General features: G+C 33.6%; 1 protein-coding gene across 2 annotated transcripts in view; it reads right to left on the reverse strand.

Moving 5' to 3' along the window:
* Positions 1-637: 637 nt before the first annotated feature.
* The window catches only part of LOC136028833 (kinesin-related protein 4-like), a 156470-nt gene continuing 143290 nt past the window's right edge, over positions 638-13817 (reverse strand). The window contains exons 18-21 of one of the 2 annotated variants that reach the window (XM_065706765.1): positions 11177-11770; positions 4497-4640; positions 2858-3006; positions 638-1168 (exon numbers count right to left, since the gene is read on the reverse strand). In XM_065706765.1, the coding sequence (XP_065562837.1) occupies positions 1162-1168; positions 2858-3006; positions 4497-4640; positions 11177-11770 (894 nt within the window). In that variant the 3' untranslated portion in view covers positions 638-1161. The remainder of the gene's footprint in view (positions 1169-2857; positions 3007-4496; positions 4641-11176; positions 11771-13817) is intronic. The other variant, XM_065706764.1, reaches the window with a different exon arrangement.

Here is a 13817-nt window from a genome sequence, read left to right on the forward strand (position 1 = left end):
AATAGAGCAAAGAAGAAACATTCCACAAACTAAATAATAAATAATAGAAATATAAAATTATAAAAATAAAAGAATTTTAAATAGAGCAAAGAACAAACATCCCACAAACTAAATGATAAATAATAAAATATAAAATTATAAAAATAAGAGAATTTTAATAGAGCAAAGAAGAAACATTCCACAAACTATATAATAAAAATATGAAATTATAAAAAGAAAATTTTAATTAGAGCAAAGAAGAAACATCCCACAAACTAAATAATAAATAATAAAATTAAAAAAATAAGGGAATTTTAAATAGAGCAAAGAAGAAACATCCCACAAACCACCTAAGCCACGAAATAAATCACAAGGTCGATTCCCTTTGTATAAACAATTTTTTATACAACACTTGTACGAGCAGTACTCATGGACCAAACCATCTAGGAATGAATTAAGGGTGTACACGACGGTCCCGTCCCCACCAATCCTGAAATAACCATCCAAGCTGTAGGGGATATAGAAACTATACTCTTTCTCGACACCATTATTCACCACTCTTTTTCTTTTAGAAAACATAAACTGAACCATATCACAGGCCGAAGAAGCAAGATAAAAAAAAAGATTGGCCCTATATATTCACGAATTCACATTAAAAAATCTCCGCTTTTCACGATTTGAGTGGTATCCAAGAAATAGCCTATAATGGTAGAGTAAAAGTTCAACAATGCCTATGTCGTTCATGTCAACACATAAAATTTCGTTACCCCTCTTCAAAGAGTCCAATGTGTGCATTACAGCTCTAGTATCCACCCCTTTATGAGTGCAACTCAAACGCTGTTCAAAGTCTGTAAATGATCCACTTCTATGTTTTCATCCAGTCTTCAAAGCCTCCAGAGATGTAGACATTTAAAATTTATTGAAGCACATGGACTAAACCGTCGAAATCGTCAAATAAAAGTTCAATCAGTTTGGCCTTGTCCTTGGCTATCTTTAACAATAAGATTATTCCCCATAAGGCTAGCATCAGTTATTGGGAAGTATAATCTATGGAAGTACTGTATTTCAGAGGTCATTTTGTTAAAATTACAAAAATTATGAAAAAAAAATTGACCTTATTCGTAAATTGGAGAAGGTACATCTATCTAAGATCACTCTTCCACTGAAGGTCACTCTTGTTTCTCAGGCCCTTTAAAAAAAAAACAAATTTTTTACTGTGCATCTTAGTTTCCCATGCAAAGATGAAAATTCGCTAGTTTAGCTTTCCAAGATTCTTTATAATTTCAAAAATAAAAAGGGTGAAATTTGTATTTTTCTCGGGATAAGTTCGGGATGTCCAAACAATTGGACAGTTTGTTAGTTCAGGGTCTTAGTTCAGGAGTCCCAGTTCATCAAATTCTATTAGGAAAACAAATTTTGGCTCAAGTTACTCTTACAAGCCTGAGCTCACTTAGAAAAAAATTAGTTTAGGCTGGCCCTCAAGACTCAAGCTGACTTCCAAGATAGCAAAAGAATCTTTCAAGACTTGCAAGAAGGGAGTTGGCCGAATCATTTATATTTTAAAACAAAACAATACTGTACTGATTCCTGAAAATATGCATTATTTTTTTCTCGGGATAAGCAATCAAACAATTGGACAGTTTCAGTCTGAGGTCACTTACGTTACAACCTAGTCCATTTCAATATTCTTTAGGTCAATTTAACATTCATATGATTCAGAAAAAATTCTAACGAGGCATCTATTTAATAGCCAATGATATCAGGGCTCCCCCTAATCTGCTTCGTTTCTACTTTTATTTCTCAGCTATAATTTTTTCCAGCATACTCATAGTTCAATACAAGTCAGTGATATACCGTGGTAAAAAAAAAAAAAAGCTGCGCAAGCTCCTCCTCCTCCCTCTCTGTCCAATATTTCGATCTTTACTCTATTCCCATCAAGTTCAAGTTTCTTTTAAATCCCTCCTTAAGACCTTTCCCACCCTATTCCGGAACAACCTGCATTTAGTTTGGTACCATATCTTCTTTTTTTTTTATGTTTCTTTTAATTATTTTTTTTAATGTTTCTTTTAATTTATATATTCTAGCTTAAAATTTTATTATATTATTATTATATTTATTTTAGCTTAGTTTGACAAGTTTTCATCTTTTTGACTTTTTCATTATCTTTTTACAGTTAAATTTGTGACTTAAGAGTGATTATTCATTCTTATTTTTCTTTTTGTTATTTTTGTTTGCAATTTTGCCAGTTTTCATGTTTTCTTATGATACTTTCAACCCCAAAGTCCGAATTCGGCCCTTCGCGGGCTTGTGAAAGTGATTTTTAAGATAAATATCTTATCTCCATAGAGCACAACCTAACCCTCCTAACATTTCTTTTAAAAAGAGTCCAAGACAGTAGGAGCACAATGCATTTGTTTTTTTGTTGTTGTTTTTTCCAATTTTAGACCGCCTTCCTCACAAGAAAAGCCTTTTGACATTCATCCTTAAAGTTTGGTTGCTAAGAGTCATACTAATGGCTACATATTCAACTAATCCTCCGAGTAGGTGAGCGTTCAATTCAATCCTAGACTCTATCCAAACTGTGAACTATTATAAACATTTTATATTTATTATTATTTATATTTACTTATTTATAAACTATTATAAACATTGAGTCGAGACGTGAATAGATGAAAGCGTAAATAAACAATTTTTCCATGGGAGGGCCATATTTTATTTTCACTTGGACTTAAAGCAAAGGGAAAAGCGAATCAGGGAAAGCTTTAGGAGGAGGGAAAAGAAAAATTACTATCAACACAATAAACAAAAAAAGTTGTAAGATTAAATTAGACCTAAATTGAATAAAATTAAATAAAATCAATTTAAAAATATAAAATACCTGTATTCAATGACTTTGCTCTTGTAATGTTCTGCGATTGAAGCATTCTTCATGACTTTACTCTCAAGCTCCTTCTTTTGCACTTTAAGAAGCTCTAGCTCTTTTTCCATTTTCTTCATACATCGCTCAAGTAGAATAACTTCAGTTTTCTAAAAAAAAAAAAAAAAAGTATAAATAAACAATAAAATACAATTTCAAAAATTTATATATATATATATATATATATATATATATATATATATATATATATATATATATATATATATATATATATATATATATATATATATATATATATATATATATATATATATATATATATATATATATATATATATATATATATATATATATATATACAAGTCTATCTATCATCCGTCCATACGTCATTCCTAGGGCAGGGCTAAGGTAGATAGTCATAGAATTAAGGGATGTAAGATATAGTAACAAAAAAAGAAAAAAAAATACCAGTGGCTATAACCGTGTTTGGAAAGAACACTAAAGACAATTCCAAAACATTGATTTCAACTCATAGTACATCCTATCGCTTGTGACCATAGCATAAAATTTGACTAGTTTAGAGCAATGGTTTCTCACTTAATATTGGTCAGTCACTACATGACTGACTGAAAAAGAATTAAGGTGACAACATTTATTTCGACACCCCTGTCTGTCGTCCAGCAAAAAGGACTCCCCTCCTGATAAAAGCCTTTTTACTTCAGTTTAATTCTGTTTAAAAAAAAAGCTTCACTAGCCTATCCCTTCTTTGGAGAGAACATTACAGATAATCTCAAAAGATTAACTTCGACACAGAATGTGTCCCATCACTTCTAACTTAACTTCTTTGATTTTAAAAGATCAACAGATTTAGCTTAAAATTAGCTGTTATCAACAGTTACAGACTTCGCATTCGTCAATCATTGCACCCCTGGCTGAAAAGAATTAAGAAAGCAAAATAACACTTATAAACCCATATATATACCAAACATCCTCCTTTCCTTTGAACACATGTGCTCCTTTGAGATATCTTTAAAAAATTGGGTTGTCTTGTACAAGACCTCAGGCTCGTAAAACCTTGTGCACGTCAGGTTAAGATCAAATCAGGTAAAAAAGGATAAGACACTTATCTTGACTTCTATAAAAAAAAAAGGTAAAAGCTATTTCATATGGACCTACGCGTAAAACCAGTTTTTTATTATATTATTACATATACCTCTTTTGTGATTGTTATTTTAAAATAAACATTATTATTTTATTTTTTTATATTATTGTTTATATGTTATGTTTTTTATTTATTTTTATTTTATTTTATTAATTTATATATATATATATATATATATATATATATATATATATATATATATATATATTTATATATATATATATTTATATATATATATATATATATATATATATATATATATATATATATATATATATATATATATATATATATATATATATATATATATATATATATATATATATATATATATATATATATATATATATATATATATTATTTTTCATAGTATGTTTTATTGTTATTATAACCAAAATTGCTATTTTAATAGTTTATTATTTTAAAACAAACTATTTCAGAAGCATGAGCTTTATAGACAAATAAGAAAGGACTCACCCCTATGGCGCCAAGACAATGTTTTACAGCTTTATATTCACTGAATGTGGCAAATTCAACTCTTTTTTCATTCTTCTTCAAGAAATCTTCTAAGGAATTGACTTGGGCCGTAAGATTAACAACCTTTGCATTTGCTTCCTCAAGCTGAAAAGAGATATATAGTAAATAAAAAGAAAGAGAAAGAAATAATGAACATATCAACAGAGATAGGGAGGAAGGAGATGGAAGAGAAAGCGGAAGGAGGGGGAGAGGAAAAGACAATTTGAAACAGCTGTCATGAAAACCACACTGATGCAACGAAATAATACATCAAATTAATAAAAGAAAATGGTAAATCGAAAATTTAATTCGTCTCAATCAGTAAATAACTTTGATGTGACAACAGGAATAAAGTTGCCCATTCATCAATAAGAAAAAACAGATTTAATTAGTAAAACGTATGCAATAAAGCGGTGCAGCAATTCACCTCGTTTTACCCTGGGTTTAGTCTGCATACTCTGAGATTCAGTAGCAGCCTCCAGTATCATCTTTTTACATTATTCAGAATCGCACAAGAGAAATTAAAATTTCCTTATTTGTTTTATTTCCTTCACAATCTCGTTTGATCCAGGTTTCTATCTTAATAATTTCTAACCTTAAAAAAAAAAATGAAAAAAAATTGTCAAACTCAAACCTGGATAAAATCGGATAGATTTTCTCATTACACCATAGGAAGATAACATTAGCTACTGAAATCCAGTACAAGCGAGGGAAACTTAGAGAAAACTCAGACCACTACTAGGGGTGTCAATTTAGAAAATTGTAGTGGGAGAAGGCAAAAGTGATCTTTTTACAATCTATGGAGGTTGGGCAGTTTCGTTGTTTTATCGATTTTTCTCTACGAAAATACCAAAAAAACGGTGGTTCTCAAAAAAATCTATAAAAGAAGGAATCCCCTCGCACCTTTCCTGCACAAACGTTTGTGTTTATTTTTAATTTTTACTCGAAGATTTATGTTTTGTTATTTATAGGTAGTCACACACAGTCAGGAGTATTTGCCAAGTATTTGGGACAAGACAAATGAGGAGAAAACAGATCAGTTGTTATTTTCATGGCTTTGGATCTGGCTTGTACGAACCGATTCCAAGGCTTTGGACCTGGGTTGTAGGAATCATTTCCGTGGCTTTAGACCTGAATTGTAAGAACCGATTCCATAACTTTAGACCTGGCTTATAGGATTCATTTCCATGGCTTTGGACCTGGCTTGTAGGAACCATTTCCATTGCTTGAGACCTGGCTTGTAGGAATCATTTCATGGCTTTGGACCTGACTTGTAGGAACCATTTCCATTGCTTTGGACCTGGTTTGTAGGAACCATTTCCATTGCTTTGGACCTGACTTGTAGTAACCATTTTCATGGCTTTGGACCTGGCTTGTAGGAGCCGTTTTCATGGCTTTCAGGAACCAACAGCCCTCATTGAAATTCTGTTTTAAGTAGCTGTACATAGTATTAATATTTATAACAAAAATTACCATGGGAGATAACAAAAAAAAAAAAACGACGAAAGAAAAGTCTGATTTTTAACTTTTAAGCAGAGGCATAGTAGAGCCATAGAGCCATAGAGGCATAGGCATGGTAGAAGAACATTGCCAAGTGTCGAAAACTATACTGTGATAAAGATGGGCCCAGGATTGCAAAAAGCCTTTATTTGAACTGGAGGTCTCAGGGACTTCGTGCTGTCCGCTTCTAAAAAGGCTTAAGTAAGCGCTTCGTGTAGACTCGAGATCATGTAATAGGTCCTGTCCTGCACTGGTTCGGGGCCATTGCTTTTCCTAAAGCCATAATAATTTCAAATATTAACATAATATGAAGATTGCAGCCTGTTTACAAAAAGCTATTTTTCAAAATCTAGGGGGGCATCCCCCCCTTCTATATCACCGCAGTAAAGGGAAGAATGTTTAATTTTACAAGTCCCTCACCGCTACACTTCAACTACTTGCAGCAGGACCAAGCGTTTTTCCTCCTCGATACCGGGTATCAGACATTCAGATGCTTCGTGGGAATTTGTCTAAAAGTAAGCTCCCAGCAGTGTTTTCACTCGGTATGATCCAGAAAGAAGTAGGCAAGCCCAAAAAATAAGTAGATTGAAAGTAGAAACGGTTTCAAACATAAGTAGAAAATAAGGAGTTTATGCATAAATTATTTGAAGATTTGAATTTGAGGGCTAAGATAAATGACTTTAATTGGAAAACCAGCAGAGAAATAGAAAGGGATAAAATCAAATAAAATACTGGCTAGCTAAGCTAAATGTAATAAAACCAAAAAACATTTCAAACACTTTTGGGTATAGGGGTGGAATTCACTTCAAAATACCGCTTCATATTTCAAATCTAAAGAATAAATGTCTGCTTTAGCATTCTGAAGCTGTCGCGTTAGATTTAACCCGCTCAAAACGCTTTTTAAGCGAATCGTCAACGACCATGTGGCTGTGGTCGCCTTTCCGTTTTAATCCAAACTTCTTCTGAAGAGTGGTGCACTGTTCAGTGTTTATCGATTTTAGGAACCTAGAGAGTCTTTCTACTACGACATTGAAAATTGCAAACAGAAAAGAAATTTGACTAGGGTGATTTCAAAACATTTTGAAGTTCTTCAGAAAAATGCCTAAGTCCAGTAAAAAAAAAGGTAAAGGGTACGGCATTAGACTTTACATTCCGTACCGGCGGGGCTGATCTCCGTTTCTTGGCCCTTCAGCCAGGAAGTGCAATAGGAGGTTGGGGGCCAGCCATCCTGTGCTTTCGCACACCCTTCCTGTTTACCTTCCCCAGATTTCTCCGGGTACCCATTTAGAGCTGAGTCGATTCTGACTAAGCTTACAGAGTCACACCACTGACCCCCGTCCCAAACTGAAGAATTGGGTACACTGGTATTCGAACCCGCGTCCTCTCAGACAAGGGATCCCGAATCCAGCGCACCAACCCATTCGGCCAGGACGGCTGTTTTTACCCTTGTGACATATTTTCAGAAAAGACTGGGTCAACACTTTCACAGTCCGCTTCATCTGAGGGGCAAACTAAAGCTAATTCTCGGCAATCCCTTTCAATGCTTGCTTTGTTTAACGAAGGAAGTTCAAAGGATGCGAAAAAAGATGCAGGGTTTTAACTTCTCCTGAAAGAGTGAAAGACGGATTGACAAGTTCAACAAAATTGTATATTTCACCTTCAAACGGGAAACTTTTCTGAATTTTTGCTATTGATTCTTTGAACAATTTTTTGGTCATACTCTTCACCTTTTCTTTCATTTCTGCGAATTAGGGATCAGACATCAAATCCAAAAGGCGGCTTTTGGTGTTCAAACTAAGATACACATGGTCAAGTTTAAGGTAATTGTCTTCGTTGACCACGTCTACATCCTTGATATTTTTTTGGTTCCGAAGGTAGGAAGCAGCAAGGAAATTTATGCAGAATATCCTGAGTTCTTTATTTAACAACAAACATACAGATATTACTTCTTTTTCCGGCTTGAAAAAATGGGCACCTCACTCTGGAAAAGCTTAGTGAATTCGTTGAAATTTCAAGATCGTATCTACAAGCTCCATCAGTATCCGCTTATAGGGATTCCTTAGCGTCGATAAAACCTGGTCGTTACCATGCGACTGGTCTTTGACTGCTAAATCCGTCCAGTAAAGTATCAAGGTGTCTCGTTGCTCCAACAGGCCTCTTAAAGTTTGTTGAAAAAAAAAAACCGTCATGAAGGAGTAAGATCGGCAAACTTTTCAGAAACTTGGGTGAGCGTTTGAAATTTCTTGTAAGCATGTATTCGTTTGGCAGTGTGCCAAAAATTTGAAGATACAGTTCAACAAAGATCCTTGGGTCCTTTAGGCAGTTTTTGCAGACATATTTCGCACACAAATTGGAAAGATGGCATGACCGCTTCACTGTCACAACCCAAGGACACTTGGTTGTGATGAGCGTTGACAAACTATGGCAACAGCCCATCATAGAGTTAGTTGTGTTTCCACAAAACCCGACCCAGTTCTGTAAGTCAACGCTTTCCTTATCCAGTGCATGCAAACATTGACTTAGTTTGTCAAATATCCCGTCTGCAGTACTGTCTGGGAAAAAGAATATATCGAGCATATCAACTTTCATCTCTGAACCACCATCGGCAAAATTGACATAAATCGCCAGCTATCTATCAGCAGACATGTCCGTTGTTTCATCCACCACTATAGAAAAGCAGTACTGTTTTAACATGCACACTAGGTCATCCCTGAAAAGTGGCCAAAGTGCTTGACGCACCACGTTTGTCACTTTTGTTTTCCCACAGCAAGTCTACTGAGTAGGCTTGGCCTTGGTAATGACTTTGCTAACTTCGTGAAATCGTCTCATAGGCTGTAAGGCAAATCAGTTTCCACAAGGAGGCATACAATTTTACTCTCAATCTCCAACAAACGATTTTCAACTGATTTGTGTTGGAAGTGAGATCTCACAGATAACATTCTTTGTGTTAAGATCTGGGCTTTGTCACTAGTTAGGTGTGCCGACGTTGTGGCATGCTTCCACAACGCTGCCTTACCCTGAGATCATCTTAAGCCTTTCTTGCAACAGATACAGTGTGCTTTCCCTCAGCTGAAGTTTAGCTTCTCCAAAAATATTGTCAAAACTAAGATAAGCCGGCATAATTTAAGCGTCCAGAGAAACAGGTCAGTTTTCTTCAGTACATCTTTACCTTTTTAATATGGCTAATTTTTCAGTTTTCTGTGTCATTTTTACTTGATTTGGGAAATTTGGCTCCAACTTTGCCACCCCTCAGGATTTTGACGATATTATTTCACTGGTTGGGGTATGGATCTAGTGATCTACTAAGGATTTAGTTGCAAGCCATGGACTGCATGACCTCTATTCCCTTTTGAATCAAAATACTTTTATAAGTTTAAAAATAGGTGTTTGCGCATCGCATTTACAAAGGTAGTGAATTATCTAAAAAATAGTCATGTAGAAGGGACAAAACCATGACTGAAAAAAATATCCAAGCAGGAATCAAACACATGAAACTCTGATTTGAAGTCCAGGCCTCTACTAACAGAATAATAGCTCGTATCTTATTGAATCTATTGGTGTTAGTAGGACCATAATTATTTAGCTTATTAAGGGGCTTGGAGAATGGTCATACGGAAGGTGCTATCGCAAACCTCCAGTTAAAGTTTTTGGAACATGATTATTACAATGATATCGTTTTATGCCTCCAGGTCCCCCGTAGGGAGGGGGTATTGTTCAAGTTTTTTTGTTAATTGCTTCAGTAACTGAACACAATACTGTACTTAAGTAAATAGTTGTGATTTTGATGCAAATGTTCTAAACACTTTTGATTCTCAGGGGTTTATTCTAACACTCATAAAAAATTCAATAGCTAATCAAGATCTTTTCATTAAAATCTTAAAAAATTAGGATTTTAGATGAATTTAGCTTTTGAATAAACAAATTACATATCACCGCAAAGGGACATGAGGCTTTAGAGATAAGTGGATAAGAAAAGATATAAAAAAGACTGAGAATCACTGCCCTGTATCTTTGCAAGAAAAAGTTCCACAATTCTAGGAATTAAAACATTCGAAAATCGTGAACAAACATAAAAATGAACTAAGTCAGCGTATGACAACGCCCAAATAAAAAATTAAATAAGTCAGCACATGACAAACGCCTAAGTTTCTCGAATACGTCCATTTTTAGACTTAAAATGCAACGAATACCCAGTCTTAAGAAGAAAATTATTATTTAAGGTTTTCTGGTGGTTCGGTGAGCAAAACCATCCAGGCTCACAAAGAACAGTTTATGATCTTAAATTTTTATAGCTTTAATTTTAATTCTTAAATTTATAAAATACTATTAGAATAGTTTTTAGAATTCGTTTCTTCTTTTCATTTTCTAGTAAGGATGATAGTTTGATTTACTCTTTAAAATAAACTAAAAGAAATTAAATAAAAAAATAAAAGAATTTTAAATAAAAAGTAAAAGAAATTAAGCGAATAAACCAACTATTTTAACAAAATAAATTTAATTTGTAAAATAAGCTACCTAAACATCGAAGCTTAAACTTAGATGCTCTAAATTATCTTCGGGCTCATTTTTCTCAAAACGTGGAGATACAATTTGGAGATATAATAATCAAAATTTAATACAACACCAATATGAAATGCGAGTTAAAAGCTGAAATATAATAATTCTGAGGTTGAAGAAGCAGAAAGTAGTACCCAAAAAGTAATTTGTTTTTTCGTCAGATTTTGACAAATAAAGCTTCATTTTTAAAAATTTTTTGCTCCATTTTCTTAGTCCCAAAATTATTAGTAATGTAATTTTTTCACATTTAGCTCACACATATGCAAAATATTCTACCTCGAAATATGGAAAACAAAATAGTAACCAATTCGAAGTGATTTTCCCATGATAAATTTTTAATGTTCATGAAAATCAAAAGCTCCATAATACCAGTGGCAAAAGTTTTGACAGCAAATGGTGAAGTTTTTAAATGTCAAAATGTCGTCAAATGCCAAAGCCATAATATCCTCTTATATATCAAGATCTACTTTTATTTTCATACCACAATTTTTTTCAATATAGCATGATTTTTTTTTTAATATAGCATGATTTTTTTTTTTTTTTAGTAATTATGATTTTTGTATATAACAAAAAAAATTTCTGACCTCTTTTTGAGATTCTTCCAATTTTTCCATTAGCTCCTCCTTAACATGATCAGTGTTCCTGGCTGTTTCTAGCTCCTGAAGTTTGAGCCGCAACTGATCAGTCTCTTTTAAAAGAACGTCTTTTTCAGAGCTAGATTCTTTGATAACGCGCCTTAAATTTTCCGTTTCTTTAATAGCACTATCTAACTTCTCTGACAAATGACTTGAGTGGTTGGTCAAGCGGGCATTTTCTTGGCGAACCCACTCCACATCAAAGTTTGGCTGGGACACTGGTGCTCTTGATTCCAAGTCTTTTACAGCAGCTTTCAGACTCTGGAGCTCTGCAAGGAGCTCCTTATTCTCTTTTACTTGTTGTCCGTGTCGATTCTCTAATGAAATTAGTTTTTCTTGTAGGCCACTGAGCTTGTATTCAGCTTCAGCAAGTTGTGTACCTATCTCCATCTTCTCCTTCAATACTGTTTGGTGCTCGTTCATGCTGCTAGTGTAACGAGCTTTAAAGTCGTCTAAATTTTTATTGAGGGTTGCAATTGAATTAGCGTGCTCGGCTTTTTCCAGTTTAAGCTCATTTACTTCCGATTTCAGCTTTTCAACTCCCTAAAAGTGTATATACAAGATCAATATATATTTAAAATTAAAGACAATGAAGCCATCAATTTTGAATTTACATGCTCGGCTTTTTCCAAGTTAAGCACATTTATCTGCGATTTCACCTTTTCAACTTTCTAAAAAATGATATACATTATACCATAATAAACAAAAATTAAAGTAAATATCGATTTTGCATCTGCATAGTCGAATTTTTCCTGGTTAAGGTAATTTAATTCCGATCTAAGCTTTTCAATTCCTTGAAAGTTGACACACAAAATTAATAAAAGTTAAAGCAAGTATCAATTTTGAATCTGCATGCTCGGAATTTCCTGGTTAAGGTCATTTGATCCCGATTTAAGATTTTCAACTCCCTGAAAGTTTACACACAAAATTAATAAAAAAATTAAAGCCAATATCGATTTGCATCTGCATGCTCGGCTTTTTCTTGGTTAAGCACATTCAACTCCAATTTAAACTTTTCAACTCCCTGAAAGTTTACACACAAAATAAAGAAAAATTACATGAAAGTTTATACACCAAATTAATAAAAATTAAAGCCAGTATCAATTTTGAATTTGCATGCCCGGCTTTTTCTTCGTTAAGCACATTTAATTCCGATTTAAGCTTTCCAACTTTCTAAAAACTTATACACATAATTAACAAAAACTAGACCAAAGTTGCATTGGCAACGTTTGGAGTTACCGCAACCTTTGTTCGGCTTCGCTAAATAAAGTGCTGCGAGAGCAACGCTTTGATTTTGTTTCGTCGCTTCGATTAAACGCTAATGTTGTTAATCTGTAAGGATCTTAAAATAAATACTAGGTACACCAACTCGCAAAAGTTGCCAACTCCTCATTGCAACAAGCAAAAGTTATAAACCCCTCGTCACTGATTAAATTTTAATTAAATATAATTAAACCCAATAGAATATAATACAAAAATTTATTAAAATAAAAGTCAATATCGATTTTGCATCTGCATACTGAAATTTTTCCTAGTTTAACCAGCACCTTCAAGGAAAAGGTGGATCTTCTTAAGCTATTCGGTGTCGCGAGTTGTAGGCTTATTTTATGCTGCCTTTCAATTTTGTTTTTTTTTTAATTTAGCCTGCACCTTCAAAGTGCAGATTTGCATTGGATCTTCTTAAGTTGTTCGGAGTCACAATATTTGGGCCTATTTTTTGCTGCTTTTCAATTCTGCTTTTTAATTTAATCTCCACCTTCAAAAAAAAGCTGGATCTTCTTATGCTGTTCGGTGTCACAAGTTTTCAATTTTTGCTGCCTTTCACTCCGCCTTTCTTCTTTTTAATTCGGCAGCCGCTTCTACCAAAAATTACACAACTGCATAAGCAGGTGTTTTTAAACAAAAATGAAATACTGGATTTTTCATAATTTTACATCATATAAAGGGTTGTGTAAGTTTCCATTAATTCAAACAGGTTTCATTGTCGCTGTGATTAGTACTTCTGGAACCTTGGGAATTGTATTTTAACCTTAAAAGGGTTCTTTAATTGTAACTAAATAGTCATATGGTACAAGATAGTCACCGAAGTCACGTGCAATCGATCCATAATCCAGAAGCCTCATCCAACTGTATTCTATCACTTGAATTTGATAGCAGCAAAATTTCATAAATAACATTGTTTTTCAAGGGGATATAAAGTTGCTCCAAGGCATTTTGAGGTCTACCTTGAGTGATCTAATTTATGCATTAGGATGTTTTTAGGGGGGAATTGTGTGGAAGCGGAGAAGATAGTGACTTAATTTTGTTGGGTATTGGTGTTCTTGTTTTGTGTATACGGCCACTGGCTTTGAACTACACATAACACAGGATTTATTTCTGAAATATTTTTATCATAAGCCCAGATGGGCCAAATTCAATTTTTAGTCAATAAACAAAAAAAAAGCACAAAAAAAGCACGACAATACAATAGGGCTAGTGAGGGTAAAAAAATTCAGAACGTCATATATGCATAGGTATACATGTATTGTCCTTACGGATTCAATTACCTAGTGGTCAATAAAAGCAAACACTCTACCAGCAGTAGTTCCAT

Source organism: Artemia franciscana, chromosome 7 (genome assembly GCF_032884065.1).
Source record: "Artemia franciscana chromosome 7, ASM3288406v1, whole genome shotgun sequence".
NCBI classification, from domain to species: domain Eukaryota; kingdom Metazoa; phylum Arthropoda; class Branchiopoda; order Anostraca; family Artemiidae; genus Artemia; species Artemia franciscana.